The 26112-nt window shown below is 37.6% G+C and overlaps 1 protein-coding gene across 2 annotated transcripts in view; it reads right to left on the bottom strand.

The window, feature by feature from the left end:
• The window catches only part of macrod2 (mono-ADP ribosylhydrolase 2), a 790103-nt gene that overhangs the window by 186924 nt on the left and 577067 nt on the right, over positions 1–26112 (bottom strand). For both annotated transcript variants that reach the window (XM_051651963.1, XM_051651964.1), the window contains exon 8: positions 19197–19270. In XM_051651963.1, coding sequence (XP_051507923.1) covers positions 19197–19270 — 74 coding nt within the window. The remainder of the gene's footprint in view (positions 1–19196; positions 19271–26112) is intronic.

The raw sequence follows: 26112 nt of genomic DNA, 5'->3' as shown, positions 1-26112 counted from the left end.
TCAGTCACAAAAACTGATTTTTGATAACTATGCAAAATTATTAAAAATAAAAAAAATAAAATAATATATCACATTGACATAAGTATTCAGACCCTTTGCTATGACACTTGAAATTTAGCTCAGGTGCATCCCCTTTCTCTGGATCATCTTTGAGATGTTTCTACACTTTGATTGGAGTCCACCTGTAGCAAATTAAATTGATTGGACATGATTTGGAGAGGCACACACCTGTCTATATAAGGTCTGACAGCTGAAAATGCATATCAGAGCAAAAACCAAGCCATGAGGTCAAAGGAACTGCCTACAGAGCTCAGAGACAGGATTGTGTCGAGGCACAGATCTGGGGAAGGCTAAAACAAACCTTTGGCTGCATTGAAGGTACCCAAGAGCACAGTGGTCTCCATAATTCTTAAATGGAAGAAGTTTGGAACAACCAGGACTCTTCTTAGAGCTGGCCGTCTGGCCAAACTGAGCAATCGGGGGAGAAAGATGTGACCAATAACCCGATGGTCACTCTAGTTGAGCTCCAGAGATCATGTGTGGAGATGGGAGAAACTTGCAGAAGGACAACCATCACTGCAACACTCCACCGATCTGGGATTTATGGCAGAGTGGCCAGACGGAAGCCTCTACTTAGTGCAAGACACAAAAAAGCACCTAAAGGACTCTAAGACTGAGAAACAAGATCCTCAGGTCTGATGAAATGAAGATTGAACTGTTTGGCCTCAATTCCAAGCATCATGTCTGGAGGAAAGCAGGCACCGCTCATCACCTGCACAATACCATCCCAACAGTGAAGCATGGTGGTGGTAGCATCATGCTGTGGGGTTGTTCTTTAGCGGCAAGGACTGGGGGACTGGTCAGGGTTGAAGGAAAGCTGAACACAGCAAAATACAGAGATATCCTTAATGAAAACATGGTTCAGAGGGCTCAAGACCTCAGACAGGCCAAAGGTTCACCTTCCAACAGGACAATGACACTAAGCACACAGCCAAGACAACACAAGTGTAGCTTAGGGACAACTCTGTGAATGTCTTTGAGTGGCCCAGCCAGAGCCCAGACCCAGAATCAAACATCTGTGGAGAGACCTGAAAATGGCTGTCCACCAACTGTCCCCATCCATCCTGACAGAGCCTGAGAGGATCTGCAGAGAAGAATTGAACCCAAATTCATGTGTGCAAAACTCGTCGCATCATATCCAAAAATACTTGAGGCTGCAATTGCCAAAGGTGCTTCAACTAAGTACGGTGTTAAAGGTCTGAATACGTATGTCAATGTGATATTTCAGTTTTTCCTTTACCTGTTTTTTGCTTTGTCATTATGGGGTATGGTGAGTAGACTGATGTGGGAAAAAAATAATTTAACGCATTTTAGCATTAGGCTGCAACATAACAAAATGTGAAAAAATTAATACTTTCTGATTGCACTGTATAATAATAATGTTGGAAATTTAACTAAACTGATTTATACATTTAATACTGTATCAATTTGGTGATTTTTATTTTTTTTTTGGATCATCCACTGAATTAAATACCTAACAGATAAGAATATCTAACTCATTTGATTAATATCTCTTTTATATTTGGAACTTGATGGATACAAAACAAACAAAATACATTTAAATAAAAAATTAAAATAAAAAAAAAGCCTGGCATCAGCATAAAAGCAGTTTTGCTTTCTCAAACACTTTAATTAAAATCAAAAGACTCAAAACAGTAAATTTATATCATAAAACATATACTGTAGCTCTGGATATAAAATCTAACTGGATGCGCCACATTTATGCACACATCAGTCAAGTTCTATATATTAAAGCAGTGAGCAGTGATCTTGCTCACCAACTGTAAACAACTGAACTACCCTTAATAATAAGCTCTTCCTTGTCTTGGCTTATTGGGTTCTGCTCTGTATTTTCAGAGGTAAATGCTCTATCAAATAAAAAAATAAATAATAAAAAATAAAAAAAAAACTACCTTCCTACCTTAAACCTAACCAAAAATGCCATTAAAAGCAAATGTCTGATAAAAAGCAAAAAGTTTTTTTGAGGTTAATGCTCTACTGATTTTTAAATAAACAAAACCTTCCACCCAACCCTAAACCTTAAACCTAAACCTAACCGATGGTGTCATAAAAAGCAAGTGTGAGATGAAAATGCAATTGCAGAAGCAAGCACATCATTTTGTTGTGCTTATGACACTTTCTGCTCACACATCAACTTGCGCAGTCTCCAAGACTTGTACCCCTATTCTTTGCATTGCAAGTGCACAGATGAGCTACTGTAGATGCACGATTTGGCCATGTTTGAATAAGCTTGTAAATGCAGTTGGTTATTTAATGCAAATGTTAAATTGTATCGCCTTAGACAGCAAAAACTTTAGTAAAAGTGTTTCAATGTCATAAAAACACATTTTTTTTATTTTTTATATATATCCCCTTTTCTCCCCAATTTGGAATGCCCAATTCCCACTACTTAGTAGGTCCTCGTGGTGGCGCGGTTACCTCAATCCGGGTGGTGGAGGACAAGTCTCAGTTGCCTCTGGTTCTGAGACAGTCAATCCACGCATTTTATCATGTGGCTTACTGTGCATGACACCGTGGAGACTCCCAACATGTGGAGGCTCATACTACTCTCTGCGATCCACGCACAACTTTCTACGTGCCCCACTGAGATCGAGAACCACTAATCGCGACCACGAGGAGGTTACCCCATGTGATTCTACCCTCCCTAGCAACCGGGCCAATTTGGTTGCTTAGGAGACCTGGCTGGAGTCACTCAGCACACCCTGGATTCGAATTTGCGACTCCAGGTGTGGTAGTCAGCGTCAATACTCGCTGAGCTACCCAGGTCCCCATAAGAACACACTGTCTGAGAAACAGGGTAAAAAGTAAGTGTTTTTGAATATGAACTGATAATCTGCCATTTAACTCGTGATTTGGGTGAAAGGTAATAAAAGTCAATGTTATTGTAGTGCCTCCAGTGTATATTTTACCATAAAACAGTTGCGATAAGTACAACGAGCCATGTAAAAAACATTTAGCAAGAATGTAGGTATAGTAAGATGTTTCATTGAGATCAGGTAGAATATATCTACCATGGCATAAACAGTTTAACAAAATCCTACTATTCGACACATTTCTACCATAGCACTGTACAAACATACCACCCAGCCCTAGTACCAGTTTTTTTTTTTTTTTTTTTAAAGCCATCTGTTTCCTGTTGGGAGAGAAAATAAATAATAGATATAAACAGGTTATGACCTTGTGGAGATGGGGGCGTGCTCGAGTGACATTCTGTGGAGAGCGAAGCCAGGAGAGGAAGAGTGGTAAGGATGACACCTGTGGGAAATTTTCTCTAAATTGTTTTGTGTTGCAGTGATAGCTGGAGAGGGATATAAGGGCAGTCCACTCTGCCGGAGGGGAGAGAGAGCAACGCACGCATCCGTGTTCATGTGTGTGTTCAATGTTATGCTGAAAAGCAGATCTTTGTGTGTGAAAATGGAGATTGTTAATAATAATAAAACACTCATGTGGACTGTTACCTGGCCCCTGCTTACTCCTCTACGACTGAGCAAGATAATTATCACAGAACTCTCCTATTGGGATGGTTCCATGTCAGTAAAAAGGGAAAAAAGGGCTGTCTCAGCATTGTGAGCTCTGATTAGATGCCTTAAGAGGAAGTGAACAGTACTTAAAGAGGTCTCTGGTGGCAGTATCCTGGAGTGTCTCCATCATGGATTTTTTGGCTACTCCATCATAATTCTTTCTGATGTTTGTGTGTGTGCATGTGTCAAGATAAGTTACTCTGAGTCTTCTTAAAGTTTATTCTAGACCTCACCCCAGCAGGTTGCTCTGTCGTTGCATGGCACACATTCCAGAAAAAAGGCCAGACAGCAACTTCAAAAAAGACCTGCAGCCACTTTAAAGGCCGTAAGAGCCTTATGGAGCTTGGATGTCTCTATATAGCACAGGCAGCATGATGGCAGGTGGGGAGAGGAAACAACTCACAGCTGACACCAACATGAGACACAAAAGACATGCCAACGTCCCAGTTCTGTGAGCACTGAGGATGAAAACATTCAACATTTTCTTGTCTCTCTCACTGACTTCACCTGAACTGAACCGGGTCACTGAGCAACTGGTGAATGCCCAGCCTCTACTTCAGTATACACAAAGGAATTATGAAGGACATGCAAACAGTGCACATAGTGATGTCTAAAGTACCAGTAAAAAATCTATCCATCTTCTATAGCCGCTTGTCCTGTGTAGGGTCATGAGTAGTGCTGGAGCCTATCCCAGCTGTCTTTGGCCGAAGGCAGGGAAACACCTTGGACATGTGGCCAGTCCATCACAGGGCAAAACACACATACACACACATTCACACTCTCTCGCTCACCTACAGGCAATTTAGAGTCTCCAATTAACTTTAACTGCATGTTTTTGGACTATGGAGGAAACCGGAGCACCTGGAGGAAACCCACACGAACACAGGGAGAACATGTAAACTCCACACAGAAAGGCTCAGTTGAGCCAGGACCTTCTTGCTGTGAGGCAACAGTGCTACCCACTGAACTACTGCAGTGTTGTTACCTGAGAAATACTTAAAGGCTCCATACCAATATTACTTTTTTAATATTTATATTAATATTTATTTATTTAATTTTTTTAAAAGAGTGCTCTATAGCAATTCGTTTTTTGCAGTGGCATTAAAAATCATGAAATTCCACTGGTATTCGTATCAACTAAATTTAGATATCGTGACAGCCTTAAGTGCCACAGAGCGTGACTTCATCTTTAATGTAAAGCAATAGTTCACCCAAAACTGAAAATAATTTACTCACCTTTACGTTTCAAAAACCATTCTCAGTCACCATACACTTTAATTGGAAAAAGAAAATATGCATTGAAAGTGAGTAAAGGATGACAGAATTTTAATTTTTGAGTGAACTATCCCTTTATAGACACATTATGCCTCTCATTAGCTGCATTTTCATTTTTATTGCTAAATAAACACAACTGCACTTCAGTGTCATGATAACTATAGCTCATATACAGCGGCGGCTCATCAGAGGAGGCAAGGGAGCCTCAGCCTCCGCAAAAATGTATTCAAAATGAACGTTGTTTTAATCAGTTTACTTACTTACATAACTCAGACGCCTTTAATGCAAAAATATGTTTTTCTATTTATTTGTCTTTCATGTGCAGTAGACAGGTGAGTTTAAATTACTGTATGAATCGGTATGAATGCCAAAGGAGGCTGACAGCATAATGCCTCCTCTCATTAGTAAACTGACCAATCAAAATGGATATTCAAATGGCACAACGTAATTTGCTTCCATTCAAAAAGCATCCAAAAATAGCCAAACGGAGGCAAAATGATCATATATACACTACCAGTCAAAAGTTTTGAAACACACTCATTCTTTATTATAAAAAAATTTTTTCTTCACATTTTAGAATAATAGTAAAGTCATCAAAACTATGAAATAATATAAATGGAACTATGGGAATTATGTTGTGACTAAACAAAATCCAAAATAAATCAAAAATGTGTTATATTTTAGCATCTTCAAAGTAGTCACCCTTTGCCTTGAATTTGCAGACATGTACTCTTGACATTTTCTTACATTTTGACCGGTAGTGTGTGTGTGTGTATGTGTATATATATATATATTAGGGGTGTACAGAAGTCACACTTCGGTTTTGGGGTCATGGTTCGATACGAGTTCGGTACAACAGGAAAAAGCAACAAATCCCAAATGCTAGGTTTCTTTTCATTTATTTTGAACAGACAGTAGTGCAAATTACAGTTTGTTCCACCTAGTGGCATTTAGTCCCCCCTGAGGTAGTTGGTACAGTACAGCCTCCTTTAGTGTATTAAGCACTAAGCAGTAAACAGAATGCACTCTTGCATAGGCCATTTTTGTTTTTTTTGTAGGGTTGATAAAAAAAACAAAAGGTATTTGGTCACAATCAGCTACAAAACTGAAAAGCATCTCCTGTGTTATAAAACTACAAAATAAATACAATAATGAAAAATAAAACTTGTGCATTAGGAGAAGCCATTCTTGTTTTGGGTTGGTGCATAGATGGTCTCTTCTTCTTCTGCTCTTTTTCCTGTTGTGGTGGTTAGAAAACAGCACTGCATTACCGCGCGCGCCCCCTTCTGGATTAGAGTGTGGATCGCCTGTGACTGACTCAGATGTATTCTTCGTCTGACTGGATGCACTGAACCGTGAAGTCAGTACTGTGTCGGTTCGGGACGAATACACGTAGCGTTACACCCCTAATATATATATAAATATATATATTTGATGCAATGAAGCAGTGGAGGATGGAGTTCATCTACACATACAGTAGATTATTAGGTGAGTAGATGTTACTGTACATGGAATGGGGCCCTCCATTCATTTATAAATGTTTTTATTGATCGTAGTCTGTAGCTGATTCAACATCATTTGTTCAGTTCATTTGTTGAATTTGTTGAGTCACTGGTCACTGTACACATCACTGGACTTCCTATTCCTGACTGCACACTGCACGATTGTTTGTAGCCTGCTTAGCATTGCTTATTCTTATTCTCATACGTTCATCTTTTTATCTGCTGGCGACTAGCTCAAGTCTGTGTTTGTAGCCTGCTAGCTTTTTTTTTTTTTTTTTTTTTTTTTTAAAGCATCGCTCATCTATCTGTTTTCAGCCTTTAATCCTTAACATCTGCCATTTTTCAGCGCGCATCGGGTTTTCCCCCGCATTATTCTCTTATTGCAATTCAACTGCGTGCATTTTCCATGTGCATCCACTTTCTATTTTTATCGCGATTAAACTGGGTGCATTTTACAGTGCACACCTGATTATTGCATCCATCTCAAAGCACCGCTTATCAAGAACAACCATAACAACAAACAATTGCATGAGGGATTCACATCGATCTCAAACCCTCACCACTCAGGAACAACCAACAACAACAAACAACTGCGGTAAGTCATGGCATCCGCTCATATTATTTCTTCCTGCACTGCATGTCACATGTTTGCAATAGCCTCTTCCATCAGCAGTGAGGGATTCACATGTGATAAATGTAAGGAATTAGTCAGGCTGACAGAGAAGGTTCATGAGTTAGAGGCACGCATCCGAACACTAGTGGAGGTCAGTGAGAAGCAAGTAGATACTGTTTTGGATGTGAGCAGTACAGAGAGCAACACACACACTTTGGTTCCGGCTGTAGAGCCCCTGCAGCAGGGCGTTTGGGTGACGTCTCGGTGGCATACTCGCTCAGCAAAGCAGCACCATTCTCCCATTCCTGTTAGGGTTTCCAATCGATTCTCCCCATTTAGTGATGCACCTACTGGGAATCATGTTGAAAGAGCCCTTGTTATTGGTGATTCTATTGTAAGGAACATGGAAATAGAGACTCCAGCCACTATTGTTAAATGCATTTCGGGTGCCAGAGCATCTGACATCAAATAAAATGTACAAGTGCTGTCTAATGCTAAATGTAGATTTTCTAAAATTGTTATTCATGTCGGCACTAACGATGTCCGGCTTTGCCAGTTGGAAATCACAAGAGATAATGTTAAAGAGGTGTGTCAATTTGCAAAAATGATGTCAGACACTGTAATATGCTATGGCCCCTGTTCATTGTGGTGACAAGGTTTATAGTAGATTAGTGTCACTGAATGGCTGGATGTCTGAGTGGTGTCTGGAGAATAGAACAGGATTTATAGACAGTTGGAAGAGTTTTGGGGTAGACCTGACCTGCTAAAGAGAGACGGACTCCATCCCTCCAGGGGGATGTCATTAATGTCATTAATAATGATAGTATTTTACTAACTGGGGCCCAGGTCAGGAAGCAGACAAACTGGTTAATCCGAATGTCTGCTAGCTGCCTTGAGATGTCACACAGGTCACATAAACTACAACACATAGAGATTGTATCACCTAGATATCATACAGAGACTGTGTCTGTTCCCCGAACTACCAAACACAAAACTCTCACTAAATCATTTCGAAAAAAACTGATTAAGGTCAAACTTGAACAAAACAAACAAATTAAAGATAAACACAATATAAAGATAGGGCTACTAAACATTAGATCTCTTTCAACCAAAGCACTAATTGTAAATGGAATTATTACAGATCATTGTTTGGATGTGCTCTGTTTGACTGAAACCTGGCTTAAACGGATGAATAAATTAGTTTAAATGAATCTTCTCCCCCAGGTTATTGTTATAAACATGAGCCTCGTCTGAAGGGTCTAGGAGGAGGTGTTGCTACAATTTACAGTGAAGTTTTTCAGAGGACAGGATATAAATGTAAGTCTTTTGAACTAATAATGCTTAATGTGACACCATCAGATATAGATATAAATAAAAAAAACTCTGTCGTCTTTTTCCCTTGCTACAGTATATAGATCACCCGGGCCTTATTCTGATTTCCTTGGGGAATTTGCAAATTTTTTATCAGATCTTGTAGTTACTGTAGATAGAGCTTTAATTGTTGGTGACTTCAACATTCACATAGATAATGAAAATGACACATTGGGATTAGTATTTATCTATATTCTCAACTCTCTTGGAGTCAGACAAAATGTAACAGGACCAACTCATCGCCATAATCATACGTTAGATTTAATTCTGTCATATGGAGTTGATGTTGATAATATAGAAATTCTGCCACAGAGCTATATCTCGGATCATTTATTTACAATTATTATTTAATTACTTATTTTTAAACAATTCACAATCTTATTTTATCAAACTACACAATGATTATTTTAATACATTATAGATATTACAGTTTTATCTTCTGTTAATGCCTGATCTTCTGTAAAGCTTCTTTGAAACGATGTGTGTTGTGAAAGGCACTATACAAATAAAAATGACTTGACTTGACTAGTATTTACAAGTGTTGAGTTGATGAGCAGAAAGAGTTATAACACATCTGTAGTTATCAAGACTATTTTAAGATATCAGAGAGAGGACATCATCTGCATGTGTATGGGAGCATAATTACCAGCAAAAAAACATCATGATATTTTATATTTAGACCCACTGTAATATTTTATTGGTTTGAACTTTTGGTACTAATTTATGTACCTCCTTGGAAAATTCTGTCACAGACCAACACTGCTCATATATACATTTGTGCCTGTTTGTTTGAAATAGCCACAATGGAAAGCCCTTCTGCTCTTTTCTCTAGGCAGAATTCTCATATGTCTTCCTCACTGAAATGACAATAAATATCTCCCTAATGTAATACTACAGCTTTACCTGCCACAGTCCCTATAGAACTTGAGATATTATTTACCGTTCAAATAGCAAATCACCCATCACAACAGGCATTTGTTTCTATTAGCTATTCAATCATGGTTTTCAGAGTTCCTGCGGGAGATTGCATTTATTATCTGCATCCCTTAAATGGCAGATGGCACAAGACAAACATGCTTATAAAATAAATAAAAACAAACAGGAAAAACTACCATAATCCTTAAAAAGCCATAGAGCAGAAAGAACAGTGTTGTTTAGTAACGCTTAGTTTCTTTGAGCACGGCACGGATCTCCGGTTCAGTCAAGGTTTTATTAGATGGGAATTTCTACAATCTGTTTCATGTGTCAGAGCCGTGTGGGTGATACGGGGCCGTCTGGACCACGGTCTGAGACTTTATATTAAACAGTCTGTTGGTGGCAAATGGAGAGGCAACAGCCAAATAAAGTGTCACACTGCATTTTTCACCAGCATATTAAAGCAGTGTAGGTCTGAATTACATCGAATTAGGTGTAAAAATTGGAAATAAAGCAAACAGATGACTGGAGGTGGCTGATGCAGAGGATAGAGGAACCTCATTGGTGGCATATGGACAATGATTAGAGCTGAGTTCTCCAGCCACTAGAACAGGCTGCAACAATCACTTTCAAAGCTTTTTTCCTTAGATGAGATGCCACTGTTTTTTATGGCCACATGCCACAATGGTGTGCTGATAGTCAGTGACATAAAAAAACAAAAAACAGATATGCAGCATATGCAACGCAAAGGGGTGCAACACAACTGGCAAAACTGGGGGAGGGGGGGCACCAAAGTTGATATTGCCTACACCTTCGTAATTGTGTAGCTGTGCCCCTGCTGGTAGTTATACGTTACATTATGAATAAATGTGCATGTATTGGAAAAGATTTGTCAAGGAAATGTAGATATTAAAATATTGTTAATCCAAACTTACAGCCTTTATTAGTGACAAACCACATTCATATTTTGGACATTTTAAATATAAAAAGTTTGGACTGAATTTGTTTCTCATGATCTCAAAAACCTTTCGATCTATAGCCTTATGCTTAAATGCTTGAAAATTGTTTTGTAGACAAATATACAGAAAAAAATCTTTATATATTTAAAGCTCTTAAAGGAAAAGCAGCCAACAAGTGTCCAGCATACAGTACATGGGGCCTCCTTCAATACTGTTTAAAAAGCATCTCAGGTGGATACACAAAGTAGTGGGAAGAGCTGTAATTTAGACAAAGGATGACTACACTGAAGAAGCTAAAATACAAAAAAATAAATAAAATAATGATTTGTTTAACATTTTTGATCCCTACTTAATCCCCACATTTAATTTGTTATTTCATAGCTTTTGTTCTATATTGTGTAAAAATAAATAAATAAACAATGAGTACTGTAATTACCTTGGACTGGTGTAACTTCTTAGTAACCAAAAACCAAAAGTGTTAATATCTGGCACTAGGGATGTGCCCGAAGCAGAATAATGACTTCAAAACGAATAACGGATTCATTGAATAATATAAAAAATAAATATTTGTATGACTGATTATCCAAAAAGCACAAGGATAAAGTGACATTTTAAATAAACATATCCAAAATTACAACAAATTTATAAATCTGTGTAGCCAATATTTCTAAAGTGTAAACGTTATGAATAAAAATGCGCACATTGTGATTTCAGATCGGATGTGCGCGGTCTTGACTCCATTTGTGGTTTCTGTTAATTGTGCGTGTCTGGAGATTATCAAGTGTAAACTTAACTAAGATACGACATCATATACACTTTCCACTTCTTGAAATGTCTGTATTAATGTATCACACGATTCACACATGATTTTCATGTATTTATTTAAAGCCTAAACCTGAGCGCAATGTTAAATTCCTGACCTGAAGTGATAATTTCACATCGGAGCTTGTCTATCCGGCTCTTAAAGTTGACCACATTTATGTCCACATCAGCGATTAAGGTTATTAACTGGTTAAGACTTTATTCCGAAAAAAGTAAAAAATGCTCCATAAAGGTTTAAATACTCCATATAATATTCATCTATTAGGAATATTCCTCCTTATGTAAAACGAAGAAACCGAAACTCCGTATTCTTCTTTAAAGAGCACCTATGGTTTTTAAATGTGCCTAATTTTGTTTTAAAGGTCTCATACAATAGATTTACATGCATCCAAGTTCAAAAACACACTTTAATTTGCTCATAATTTAAATTGCAGCATTACCTTTTTTTTCCCCAGTGACAAAAACGACTCGTTCAATGATCTGTTCTAAAGGATTCATTCTAAACTCCTCCTTTCAGAGAGCCTACTCTGCTCTGATTTTTCAGATGTCCCAGTCTGTTGTGATTGGTCTACCGCTTAGTGTAGTGTTTGAGGGCGGGTCAAAGCTGTTCGCGAGCAGCCAATGGTTTTTTGTTACCAAATTACGTAGGTTATTACAGGAAGTAAGTCTGGAATTACTTTTGGGAGTCAATAACTCCATTTGACGTGCACTTTGATTTTGAAACTTTGCAGACTTTTTTACATTCACAAACAGCTATTTAACACACTATATGAAAGGTAATATTTGAAAAACCATAATAGGTGCTCTTTAAACTGTGCTAAACTTCAGAATGTTAAGTGTTCTTGAATTCTGGTAAGACACTATATTAATGTAACATTATTATTATTATTATTATTATTATTATTTTAACTAAATAATGGTGTCCTATCGTAAAAAATACTGATACACTTATACGGGACTTTCACCTGTTTGTAGGCTATAGTGATTTTATTTTAATTTATTTTAATGTTTGAATTTGTATTTATTATTCACTGTAAAATGTGTGCTTGATATTTCACATTTTGCTTGACACCTCTTGCCTCCAGAATAATGTTGTCATACATGCACAGACAAACAAAATTTGTTTCATGCAGATATTAATATCTGAAATACCAGGAGAAACCACAACATATTCCACAGTTAATGTAGCCTACAAATTCAGCTTCATCTGGTAAGAAATAAAAAAAAAAATAAATAAAAAAAAATTAAATAATAATTGTATAATAATAATAATAATTATTATTATTATTATTAGGCTATTATTATGAAAAGGCATATTCAAGGCATATTTTATTAATAGAAACTATAAGTGTAACAGTAACACTTAAAAATGGGAGATTCATTTAGTTTTGACGCACTGCCGTTTTAAGCCCTGCCTACACCCGGTTCTATCCAACAGATACAGATACAGATCATTTTGTCATATGAACATATACAGATACAAATACAGATAATGGCTTCGCTGCACACCCCTACCTGGCACTAAATGACAAAAAAAATAAAAATAAATACAAATAAAAAAAAAGAGAATGAAACAGAGCTATGCAATTTATCAAATGTCTGAAAAAAGGGATGTTACTCTAATGGATTAATTCTGCTTTCTGGGGAAGGGGGGCTCACCGAATATCCACTGCTGTCATAGTCTGTCAGAGCAAAAGAAGGTAAAGCATTGTCCGCAGTTATAAGAGCAAATGAAAGCGTGACTTCCTGCTTTGATGCCCTTATTTGTGAGACACAGGCAGGCCGCCCACGTCTGCTCAGCTTTGCCACAATAGAAAGAAACACCCACTCCTTGACTTATGAGAACGCAAGGCATAAACACCTTCTGTGAAGCTCTGTAAACCTATCAGGGGCATGGGGAGCTGGAACAGAGAATAAACACAGAGGTAATCAATTGCACATTACAAGAACCATCTCTGGAGTAAGCGTGACCCCAAAACCTCAACCACCAGGGTCCATTTTGGAAGTAGAGGTGCTTGCAAGTTTGTTATGGCTCCTTTTAGTGTTTGTTATCCATATCTCTCTCTCTCTCTCTCTCTCTCTCACTCTCTCTCTCTAGCAATCTACAGTATTTATCTCTAACTCATGTGTAAGCAAATAATTTCAAAACTATTTTAAAAAGAACAATACATTTTTTCATGTAGGATTTTATAATGTGGAAAAAATAAAATATGTATACCTTTACATACAGGTAACACCCCACCTTTATAAAACCAGCTCTACTGTCTTTATAAATGAAAAAAATAAAGCCCAGTTGTTTTCGACTGAATTCAATTAGACATTCTAAAATTAATTGCATGAAAAATCCTTCACATACATTGTCCTTTACTGCATTTCTGTTAACCCCGCCCTCACCCCCTCTCTCTGCAGCTCTGCTTCAGTTAGGAAACCACATGTCCATTACTCTTCCCCAATGCGGTATTGTGAACACACACCCTGGCCCGCGAAGGTTAACCTTCAGTCATCAATCACAATTGTCAGCACGTGAGGTGCTGCGGCATGGCTGTACTATGATATATTACACCTATAAGTGGAGGCATCTTAAGGTGGCTAACAGCCCAGGCCCTAATTTACAAGCCCAGGCTAATGCACCTTATTGTGAAGTTAACAGTATAGTACATACATGCACTTATGTCCTGTGGGGCTCTCGACAAACTAATGCACCTCTGGCATGCCAAACCCGTAATGGCATTCTCACTGTTATGGATAGAGATGCTATCAGCACAGCAAATTATCCTTTATGGGGGGGATGGGGGGGAATTCAATGTGTATTCTAGGATACCATTGAGAAAATGAAAAACTGAAGGTCCATGAAATAGAACTGGATGAAGGATAGAAAACAGATTTTTGACTAGGTCAGGTAGTAGAACAGAATAGAACAGTGCAGAACGGTACAGTGCAGTAGAATAGAATAGAATACTACACTACAGTGTAGTACAGTAGAATAGAACACTACAAAATAGTAGAATAGAACAGAATAGAATAGTACAGTACAGTGCAATTGAATAGAACAGAGCAGTTGAACAGAATAGAATACAATAGAATAGAACAGAATGGTACAGTGCAGTAGAATAGAATACAGTTGAATAGAATAGAATATTATACTGCAGTACAGTAGGATAGATTAGCATAGAACACTACACTTTAGTAGAATAGAATGGCACATTAAAGTGCAGTGCAATAGAAAAAAATAACAGAATATACTTTTTAAAAAGGGAGAATTAAAATGGATCTAGTCACATGTTCTTGGTCAAGCACTCATCTTCACACAGTTTTTCTATGCTCAGCTCCTGGATGGTTTCAGAGCCCCAGTAGAGGTTTGCAGGTCAGACATTTTATCCAACTCATCTCTCTCTTACTGACTCTCACTCTGAATGTAGAGGAGTGAGATGAATCCTTAAATATTCTGTGATCTGAGGGGAGACCTCCATATTGTTCCTATTACAAGATCTCTCACTGTACAGGCAGAAGTTAAATACCAGCATGAAGTTTAGAGGAGATATGACTCCTCAAAATTTGGGGATGACTCATTTCTTCAGATATTCCTCGCTCAGGAGCAACATCTACATATAACAATACACTTATGCATCTTTCTCTGTTAAATAAGATGATGCATTAAAGTGCCATAATCTGTGGTGTTCTTCAGTATAGCAAAAATCATTTTACAAACTTATGGTTTGGAAAGGACAGGCTGCAATTCTGGACTTTCAATGCCTTATTCCTTTAATCAGCGATGCAACAGCAAATAATATAACTGTGATCACATTTCCAGCTACAAATACTGTACGCTCAGACACAATTGTTTACCCTGATTCACTGAAACCACATTACTATAAATTGACCTCTTCTTTATTTGTTTGTTTGCTTGTTTCTGCATGAGAGAAAAAAAACATTAATGTTAGAAGTCAATAAATGGAACAGGTAACACTATGGGTGAAAACATGCCTTTAGAACAGAACAGCAAATCCCTCTTACGGTTCTTGCTGTGTTTTTGTCCTCTCTGGCTAAATACTGTGTAATTAATTCTCGTTTCCCCACAGTTCACAATCAACCCGCAGGCTTTACTTTGGTCCAACAATAACAATAAATTAAACTGCCCTCTGCTCCTGTAGGTAATGAACATTCAATAAAAGCAGCTCAGAAATGTGTTATGCAATCCATTTTCAGAAGCCTGGAAGTACTGTATTAGAGCTGTATCTACAAAGTTTTGTTTGTTTGTTTTTCTATGTGAGTGTGCAGCTACAATTACAAGGGTGATCATCTAACTATTCCATCCCTATTCCATGTCCACATGGTATGGCATTTATCCTGATTAATGCATGAAGGTGCTCCCTTCACATTACTTTTGTCAACCTTATGGAAGAATTTACCTCTAGTAATCCCATGTTATCAATTTCCTTCAAAATCTAGAGTCTGATGAGGTGTGGCTTTCTGTATCCTATGGTCAGTCTCCTTATTCCTCTGTGTACAAATGTTTGCAGCTGCTAGACATTAAGCATGTGTTTGCAAACAGTGTGAGATATGAGCTTACTTGAATTAAGATAATGGGAAAATACTGCCTACATTGTAATTTGTGGAATGTCTTAGTGGGCCAGTGGTTGGTTTATGGGAAAATGTCATATGCCTGCTCCATGGATTCTCTTCAGTTACACCATGGACCAGTAGGGGCCTACAGAACCCGGTTGAGAAGCGCTGGCTTCTCATTTTTTGCTAATTACAGAAGATTAACACAAAGACATGAACAGATTTTTTTTTAGAAATATGTTGAACAGTATGTACACTCAGATTATCATGTCAGTAACCCAATAAAAGCTTTTAATTTTACATGGAGCAGGTCACCCCCTCATGGGTGCTGCCAATTTGACAGCCTATGACAACCAGTATCATGCAATTGACCGAGTTACTACCACTAGTAATGACAAAAATAACATGTTTATTTCAAAAAGCACTTTTAGCAAATACTCAAACATAAAAGTAAATGTAAACAAAATAAGCAAACCAAACAACGTGACAACTAAAACAATATACAGTACTTACTACAAACAAAAATGGAGCCCAAGTCAACAGTATAGTCCAGTGTGATGAGAGTGTGATCCACCAAACAGTCCAAACAGAATTAGTGCAAGTGGAAAGATAAAATGTCCAAACAAGAGGTCCCTGCTGGAGTGATGAAACAAACCGCTACGACCTCCAGCTTTTACGGCGCAGATCATGGATAAATGGTGAGACATCAAACGGCTAGTGCGAGCACACAGCAGTGCTGAGCTACCAGAGAGTTTGCAAGTTGCAGCAGTCCGGTCACAGACTGAGCACAACAACATGCAAAAATTCATCTGGATTGAATCAAAGAATGTCCATAATAGGGATGTGTGTTGTATGAGATGGAGAAAAACACAGACTAAAAATACCAAAACAGAAGATAAAGAAACATCTTCAGTCTGAAGCTGCAGCCCTTAGTAAACAAACTTCCAGTATCCAAGACGATGGGTGTCAGTAGAGTCCAAAACCACAAGTACTACTGGAACCAATGGGCCGTGACAGAGCAAGCTAAAAATTACAGAGTGCACCTTTAAAGAATGGTGCCAATAACTCGCCATAATCACAATTGAATAACTCTTTTTAAATAACTGTCAAAATTAGATTGCTGAGTGATTGGGTTATTGCAATAACCTAGATTGGCTTTCTGAATCTGGCAGCTCTGCAGATGAAGTCAAGTTATCTTGTTAAGCAAGATGCTCTTTGGTCCAGTCCTATAATTGTTAACAGCCCAAACAGTCCATGAAATCTGCCTTGTTTGCTCTAAATAATCTGGAGCAATCTTTTTGAATAGACGATGGCTTAATTATACATAAATCTTTCAGTCAAACACCTAATTAACACGTCCACCAGTCAACATCACTACACATTTGTGCGCTCACTCTTTAAACAGCACCATAATGACTTAATTCATCTACAAATATATTTTAATTTAGTTTTATTCACACATATTCCTCACTCTCAGTTTCTTGGCTCAAAGTGATGCTTACAGTACAGACCCATTTAAACAGCCAACAGACCATGTAAGGACCTTTCTCAAGCTGAACTGCTTTCTAATTCAATGCGCATGAAAGTAACAAGCTGAATAGATGATCAAGTCAGGCGTGTGGAATTGTTAGGTTTGGGTTTTCACAAGAAATCCTCTCATTTGTAGCTTTGGGTTTAGACTTATTCTCACAGATATATGACCACACAGTTCATTAATACTTTGCAGCAAGTGGTATTTGAATCAAACCTCAAAGTTGTGTATCCTAAGCAAAATGCTTATAAGTCTTAAGCAGTGGTTAAATGACCCCTCAAAAGGCTGGATGAGGCACAAACAGACAGAGAGAGAGAGAGAGAGAGAGAGAGAGAGAGAGAGAGAGAGAGAGAGAAATGGCAAATGAAGACAGCAGTTGCCACTTCACATTTTCCTCCTGGAAGGGATGTGAGCTTTAATGGATTTTTCATCAGGGAAAAGGACTGTGGTTCCAACACTTCCTCTTCTTCTTGAGTATTAGCCATCTAAAATATCTGACTTCCAAACAAGGTGCTCTCCATGAAAACTGCATTGAAGGCCCTGTCTCAAAAACTGCCCTGAGATTTGTGGTCCTCATCCGAGTCTACATTTTGTTGCATGGGCTGTCAGGTAGCTGTGGAGTCTGCACCAGTCTGGGTTCCACAAAAGGGTGCATCGAGAGAACAAAGTGTCAGTAAAGTGGTCGCTTGTGAGCCCTACGGCAGGGCCACCCTTACAAAAAATCTAAACTAGCTGCAAATGAGCATGTGATTTGCTGCAAATGTTTGCCAGAAGCTTGCAGCTCTTCACCGGTAGTGGTGAACCTCTAGCAAACCTTTGGCAACAATAGACAATTTGTCGCAAGTTTGCGGCAAATTTGCAATGAACTCAATTTTTGTAAGGGCATTCAACTCCAGTCCTAGAGGGCCACCATCCTCCAGAGTTTATCTCCAACCCTAATCAAACACACCTGAACACGCTAATCAAGGTCTTCAGGACTACTTCAAAATTACAGGTAATTGTGTTTAATTAGGATTGAAACTAAAGTTGGCAGGACGGTGGCCCTCCAGGACCGGAGTTTAGACCGCAAGTTCATTGGGTTATTCCATGTTAAATCAACCAAATTTCAGAAACTTCCCCAGCATAAATGTTTGATGTTGTTCATACTTTTTATGAAGAAAGATAAATAAAAATAATGATGAAAGCCTAAATATTATATGACATGGATCGATATTTACTGAACGATCATTTATTTTGCAGAGGGGGGTTGAATGACAATTTTCACCTGTGAATTAGAGTAAAATACAGGTCTTAAAATAACCTTAGAATGAAGGCAGTGTCATTATTTTATTTTATAAAAATATACAGTAGGTAGTTATATTACTAAAATCAGTTTACTTCAACATACCTTGTTGCACATTGCATGATGCAGGTGTGACTCCAGAAATTGGGGGACAAAAAACAAACTCATTTGTGTTGTTTTTCCAAAGTTGGAGTGCTTATAACTCCAGAAGTATTAAAGTTCTATTAATATCCTTTTAGATTCTAGTTCAGAATAAACATTCCCTTTACTATCTTTATATGGGCCTCTCAGTGTGGCTCCGTATGTAAATGGTTAAATTTTATCCGCATTCAGCTTGCAAAAAAAATACAAATAAAAATAAATAAATAGGTAACCTGGTATGAAGCTAGTGTTTCTTGTACAACAAAACAAAGGTCTGTAGTTTGTTTTTCAATACTGTTTAAACTGTAGAAATGTACCTTTACTTATTCACATAAAAACAACAATGTAAATAGTGCCCAAATCATAGGTGAAAATTCAGTTTGACCCCCTCTATAAAATAATAGTTTACACTGTAAATATTGATCCATTGCATTTAATAATTTGGCTTTGATCATCATTTTGTATTTTAAAAAAAATATATAATTGAGCTGGGGACGTCTGGTTGAGTTGAAATGGGATGATCCAATATCAAGTGCACCATTTTGTATAGTGCCAAACTTGAAGCATATAGCTAAGGCCCACTCAGTCTCGAAGAGTATAAAGACGCCAACGGCTCCTACCTCATCTCTGTTGCTCAAAATCCAGTCCTTCACAGTCCTCAGGGCAATTTCTGCTGCCGGCTCATTGGGAAAACCTGTGACGGGAGAGAAAAAGGATTCTGTCTTGAATTCATGCCATATTGTAAGCCTAGCATATGTACTCACACTTTAACACTCATGCAAACATCACCATATGGCTGTTTGCTGCTCAACTCTCACCACACTTTCAACAGTTACTTCTAACAACAATCTGTTGAGTTTGCACACAAATCCAAGAACGAACGCTCTCACTATTAATGTGTCCAAAAAAACGCCCACTTTTTTTACAAACCTAGCACCCCCACCTTAACATAATTTACATGACTGTTTCTACATACCCATATAACATTCCCAAACATAGTCTTTTACAACCTTTAGCCACATTTATCACTACGGCTTGCCAATCCCTTGTAGATTTACAGATCCATAAAGCAACTTTGATGTGATCGATTACATTGTTCTGCTGTCCGCGTAGGTGCTGGGCTCACCACCAATGAGAAAGTAATGACACATTGACCAGTGAATGTAAGAGATGATTCCACTAACTGCTATATTAATCACCAAAGCCTGAGCCGAGATGGGAAACCAGCCTCTGTGTTAACACGGCATATTGATTAAGAATAAATAGTTTGGAGGAGATTAATATTTAATATCACTGAAGGAGAGAGGAGGGTCATGGTGAGCATGGGTGCATCTGTTGCCTAGCAAGTGGCGGCATTGACCTCGAAGAACAATCTCAGCGCTCAGACACCCAGGTGATGGGAGATGTAATTAAAACACGGCTTCAGAAAGGTCGAAGAGATGTTTTCACTGTCTGTTTCACTTCAGCAGCCTGACACAGCACTCTCGGAGTCTCCTGATGTCCTGTCTGTGCTTTTCAACACCAAATAATATGGGGATCTGTTGGACGTAAGAGGAGGGGGGCAGGAGTGTATTACAAACCCTTTTCTGTCAGTCGCTGCTCCATTATTTTCCAGTTTTTATCCGTTCATCTAACTCTCTCTACCTTTCTGAAAGGCTGATTTCTGCCGCTGGCAGAGATGAACCAGGGGTCAAGAATGTGCACGAGGCACATTAAACCTTTTATCTTTTGAAAATAATCTCCTTCCAGAGAATGGCGTACACAGTTTTGGGAGAGACAACCGCATTTACTGTAAATGCAACAGTGAATCCCCTTAAATATTGCTCTCTGTGTTTATGAAAGGCTAAAAAACCCAATTTATTTGAAAAATCAATTTTGGAATATGTGGTTACTACATTTTTTGCAAGGCAATACAGCTGTCTCTCCCTAAATTGAAACAATTGATATGATGATAAAAAATTAAAAAAAGAACAATGTTAATTTTTAAACCTTTTTGTCATAATTTTTCGTCTTTTGTCAAAAAAGTCCTTTTAAATTTAGTCAATATTTTATTATATCATATTCCTTAATTTTAGTAATTTCTACTCTGACTAAAAAAGGAACGTAATTTAAGTATACATAAATAGAATATTTTAGTTGATGATAAAGTGCAAAAAAAAAAAAAAAAAAACAAACAAACAAAAAAAAAAGCAAACTGTAACAGACCAAACTTCAACAACATTTTCAAATATTTTGAAAAATATATAAACTACATACAATTATTTCAGTATTTAATCAAACATATTAAATATATTACTATTTAAACTAAGGCTTTCAGTAATTTTTTTTAATAGAATTAATTACATGACATGCTGATTAATCAAATTAATCGCATATCAATATTTGCAGAGAAAGGATGACCAAAAAACAAACAAACAAACAAAATAAAACAAAAAACAATATATAATTGTTAAATAATTATAACCAACTATATTAAAAAAAAATTATAACACATAATAAAAAGAATAATTCAGAGAGTTTAAATGCATTACATAATTTTTGCAGATGAGTAAAGCAATGATTACATAATCTAAAAAGTGGCTTTAGAAGGCAATATAGGCTATTGTTTATTTCCATATCATCGAACATAAGCCTATAATTGGCTGACAATCCAAAGCAATCCATTTTGGAATTGAATTTGTCAATCTGTCCTAACTAGCAAAATTATAGATGAAATTAGACGTCACAACACAGACAATCGCACTTCCGGGTTCTTTTGAGCAGCAGATTTCAATGGTGGACATTGGCAGTGCTGCCATTTGAATGATCTTTTAAGCATTTTATAATCTGACAATGTTTGTTGATATTAATAAAAGTTATTATAAAGGAATATCTATAGTTTACAGTGAAGAAATTATGTAGGTTCTTTATGAATTATTGAAAAAAAAAAAACAAGAAAAAAAAAACGTTTTAACTTGATTCAATATGCCTTGAATATTATGTCAGACATGTAACAGGTTGATGAATACAAATCCTCACACTATTAACACATCTCTAAAGCCTGAAAAATGTGGCATATTAAAATGAAAACTACCAAAAGACATACAATGTCTTCACTGCTTAAATTATTATCCCACATACAGTAAATAATAACGTTAGACTTCTCATCAAATTCCATGTTCAAATTTAAGTAATTTTAGATTGAACAAATATTTCTTACTGCATTCAACACAAATGAAATTGTCATTTTAGCAGTATGACATTATTTTAATTCACATTTTCTTTCACAAGCAGTTGCCCAATGCGCATATATGATCTTCGTTAGGTGATATTTAACCTCATATCTGTCACAGTGATTGCACTTTGGAAATTAAAAACAGCTGTTTGCAACCAAAGTTCATGCAATTCCTTCATGAAAAGTTAAAATCCACCAACAGCAGCTGCGGGGTCAATTGGGTCTCATGGAGCACGATCACAATTACGGTGATCTGTGAAATATCATTATTTATGTGAAATCTTTAATTTATCCTGATCCACCGATCCGGACAAAATTTAAAGAAGCACAAATCTACAAAAAAATTCAGAAATGTGCTGCATGTTTCAACCCCACAGACAACACTTTTTGGGCATTTTTCAGCTCAATTTGAGCAAAGTGCCCATAAGCCTTTATCACACATCTGGTTCGCAGAGCGGAAGCTTCGCTTAGTAGCGTGAAACAACTTCTGCTGCAGTCTGTTTCAATGGCAGTACCCACAGTGCGGAATTATTATGGATTATCATCTCAAATACTTAATCTAAACAGACCTACCTCACCGTACAATCATTACTCAGGGATGAAGTAGTAAAGAAAAAAGCACAGAAAAATGTTTATTATTTTAAACAGGATGTATGTGAACATGGAACACTTCACAGAGTATAAGTACATTTTATTAGACGAATGCAAAAATATATACAAACAAGAGTACACATTAAAGAGCATAAGAACAAGACAAGGGTATACAGTAAATCACCAAAAAATAACCTATATTCCGAGTATAGATTATACAGAGTATTTGCGATGATAATGATCACATTGCTTGTACTTGTACTTTTTATAATCTCAATGTATGACATAAGATCCATTTAAAAATTTTCAAATAAAGAAACCTTTCCATCCTAGAGTCCGATTACAGAAAATAACTGGTTAAATCGTTGTAAACGTGGAGTTATATCAGTGGCGGATTTAGGCATGGGCGACATGGGCAGTCGCCCAGAGTGGCATCTTGTGGGGGGGTGGCACGAGGCACCCACATAGAGTCAATTATATTTACAATAGTGAAAACAATGACATTAAAACCCTTAAACTCTGTCTGACAAGCAGACTGTTATAAAGGCCTATAGACAGTAGTTATTTTCTCCGCTGCAAAAAAGAACCTGGAAGTGTCAGAGCGGAGCGTTTGTTTGTAAGCAGTGGTTGCTTCTCAAATGGAAGGCTGCAGGCTATGTCCTTCCTAGACCAGACCTTCTGAGGCTGTAGGCTAGGCTCCTCCTCAGCATTCAGTGCTAGAATGAGACAGTCTAGAAAGTGTGCATGGCAAAACATATGCTTAGAACCATGTGATATTTTACTTTGTTTAGAAAACCCATATACTTCAGAAAACGAGAAATATGTCCTTAATTTCTAAATTATTTAGCAAAATGTGTTAGAGTCACTCAGAAAAAAATATTATATAATAGTTTTATTTTTTATTTTATTTAAATCTTTTTTTTTTTTTTTTTAATGCTTTCAATAATGAAAAAAAATAACAAAACAAAAAAACGGAATGGATACACCTGATGCATCCTCCAAAATATGGCAAACAAAGACTGTGAAACGAGGCTGTGTCCTCACAATTGAGATGGCCTTCGACGAAGCTTGATGACGGGGCAGCCGAGATATCCAGACTAACGAGGCTGCAGCCTTCCGATTGAGAAGCAACCAGTCAGTTCATCAATAAGGGCTTTACTAAGGACATGTCTATGTACACATGCGTCAGACAAATGCTTGTGGAGCATCTGACTTTGGTTGCGTTGCATAATAAACAGTGTTTTCAGGACGTTGTGTTGTTAAACATAGGTTGAAACATAGAAAAACACATCTCGAGTACTCCACATTTGGAATTGCGCTCCATCCAGCTGTGTTTGAATGCAAGAACACACCCTCACACCCTGACTACACCCACTATAATTAACGATGCTGTCTACACTGGAAGCGTCCATTGCAGCACATCAATCACTAGCACATGCTGCTGCTACTATACAAATTAAATGGTTTAGAACGTTTGTGTCGACGTGTCCAGTGTAGACAGCCTCAAGCCGTTGCAGCACGTCATTGGACGCACCTGGTGTAGACAGGGTGTTATCACAGAACGACGCCGACACACCAATGCAGAACTATAGGCCTAACCAATGCATTGGCCACTACGCAAAGCCTATGCCATAGGTTTGACGCACAAGTATAAATCTGCCTATAGGAGGCAGCTGCTATGTAGGCAGAAGGAAGCGAGGCAGCTCACTAGGTTTTGAACAGAGCTGAAGTACAAGAAACTCATCTGTACAACATTGGCTTTGGATTTTGTAAATTAACATACTTAAAATGCTTTAAACTCTTTTCACGGAGGCTACGCTAATGCCCCTTTGAGAGAATGCCGATGCATATGACAATGTCTTAAGGGCAGAAAACAGGACAGTAAAGGCCGCAAGACTCGTGTACGGCTCATCACGTCGTCAGTGTATTTCTGTTCCAAATGTAAATTGATTTGTGCTTCACAGGAATTAATTATACAGAGAGAGGTCAAAAGAAAAACATGGAAAGAGGGAGAGGAAGCAGAGAGGTCACTAAAACCCATGTTATGTCTGCCTGTAGAGACAGAGGAAGGCGCAATCAAGGTCAGAGTTAACGGACTTAACCGTCAGACCTCATTGAGAGGTCTCTCTGATCACCCGTCTCTCTTCTGACTGCTTAACATGTTCCATACATGCATCAGAAATGCCCACTCACCATCCTTTCAACAAACATCAAGTTACAACAAGTAAAACCCTCAGTAAAAGGGATTTTCAGTGGGATTGAACAGATATACGTTTTCCATTGTTTTGGAAAACAATGTAAATATGTGTGCTGCTGTGAGTATGCTGAAATGGGGAGAAATTTGAGAGATATAACAATGCAGTCAAGTATAAACTCTATGCATAGCAATCACACAAAATGCACACAAAACCACTGTGAAATTTAAAACATCTCAGCATGTGAAAACAAATAATCATAAAACCTTACAAGAATTGGGGGGGGGGGGGGGGGCACTTTTTCTTTAACATAAATTGTCACATGGAAAAAAGAATACAGTATATAAAATAATGCAAAATACAGTTTCATTGTCAGTATGGAACATTTATGGCCAATAAATGTTCTTGGTGTAGCAAAAAGTTTATTTTGGACCCTCAGTAGCAGTTCTAGCTTGTCTGGCGACCTGGGCGAAACCCGCTTCAACACGCCCACAAAGTTGTTCACCGGGGGGGGGGGTCGTCTGTGTGAGTGCTTCGTGCCCCCCACCCCGAAAGATACTGCCACCACCCCTCCCAAGATACCGCCCTGGGCAACTACCTATGTCGCCCATGGCTAAATCCGCCACTGTGGACCCTGGATACAGTTTTTAGAAGATTCTTTCTACTAATAATGTTTACAAACAGAAAGAGGAGGAAGATATAGAGAGGCTTTATAGTGCACTATATCCTGTAGGGTGTCAGTCATTTTTAGTTGTACAAATTCTTTCCCTAAAAAGTTCAAAGTTTTATAGCCATAATGTTTTCTAATTTATAGTGTAGAACCAATATACACTAAATTGCTCTATATATTGTCCATAATGCAATGCAGAGATGGTTGATGAATACAAAAAAGGGGTAGAGGCTGCAGCTTAGTTTAGAGATAGAGAGAGGCTTTATAGTGCACTATATCATGTAGGGTGTCAGTCAATTTTAGTTGTACAAATTCTTTCCCTAAAAAGTTCAGAGTTTTATACCCATAATGCTTTCTAATTTATAGTGTAGAACCAATATACACTAACTTCTGCTATATATTGTCCATAATGCAATGCAGAGATGGTTGATGAATACAAAAAAGGGGCAGAGGCTGCAGCTTAGCTAAAATTTGTGTTTTAGGTGCCTAGCTAGTTGTTATCTCAACAAATTATACACAGTGAACATGATAACTTGGTGGATGATTCAAATATTTTTGTTGTTGTTTTTGATGTTGTTTATAAGTGGTGTATTTACCTACATCTTCTCAAATAATGTTATTCACAACTTTAATGCTGTTTTATGCTGGTTAATTAGAAGAAGATGTGATATTTTTTGTTTACTCTAAAGCCAGAATCAATTAATAAACTTCCTTAAAGACATAATACGATAACTGAATTAAAACACCATACAAACCCAATAATACATACTCAAATAACCTTTAATGCTCTCCTTCTGCTGTTTCAGAAACTTGATCTGAGCCATTCCGACTGCCTTTCAACATAGCAATTGAGCTATCTACCAACA

This window comes from Myxocyprinus asiaticus, chromosome 23, assembly GCF_019703515.2.
Source record: "Myxocyprinus asiaticus isolate MX2 ecotype Aquarium Trade chromosome 23, UBuf_Myxa_2, whole genome shotgun sequence".
NCBI lineage: Eukaryota > Metazoa > Chordata > Actinopteri > Cypriniformes > Catostomidae > Myxocyprinus > Myxocyprinus asiaticus.
The sequence above is the reverse complement of the archived record's forward strand: the minus strand, read 5'-3'. Positions and strand labels throughout refer to the sequence as shown.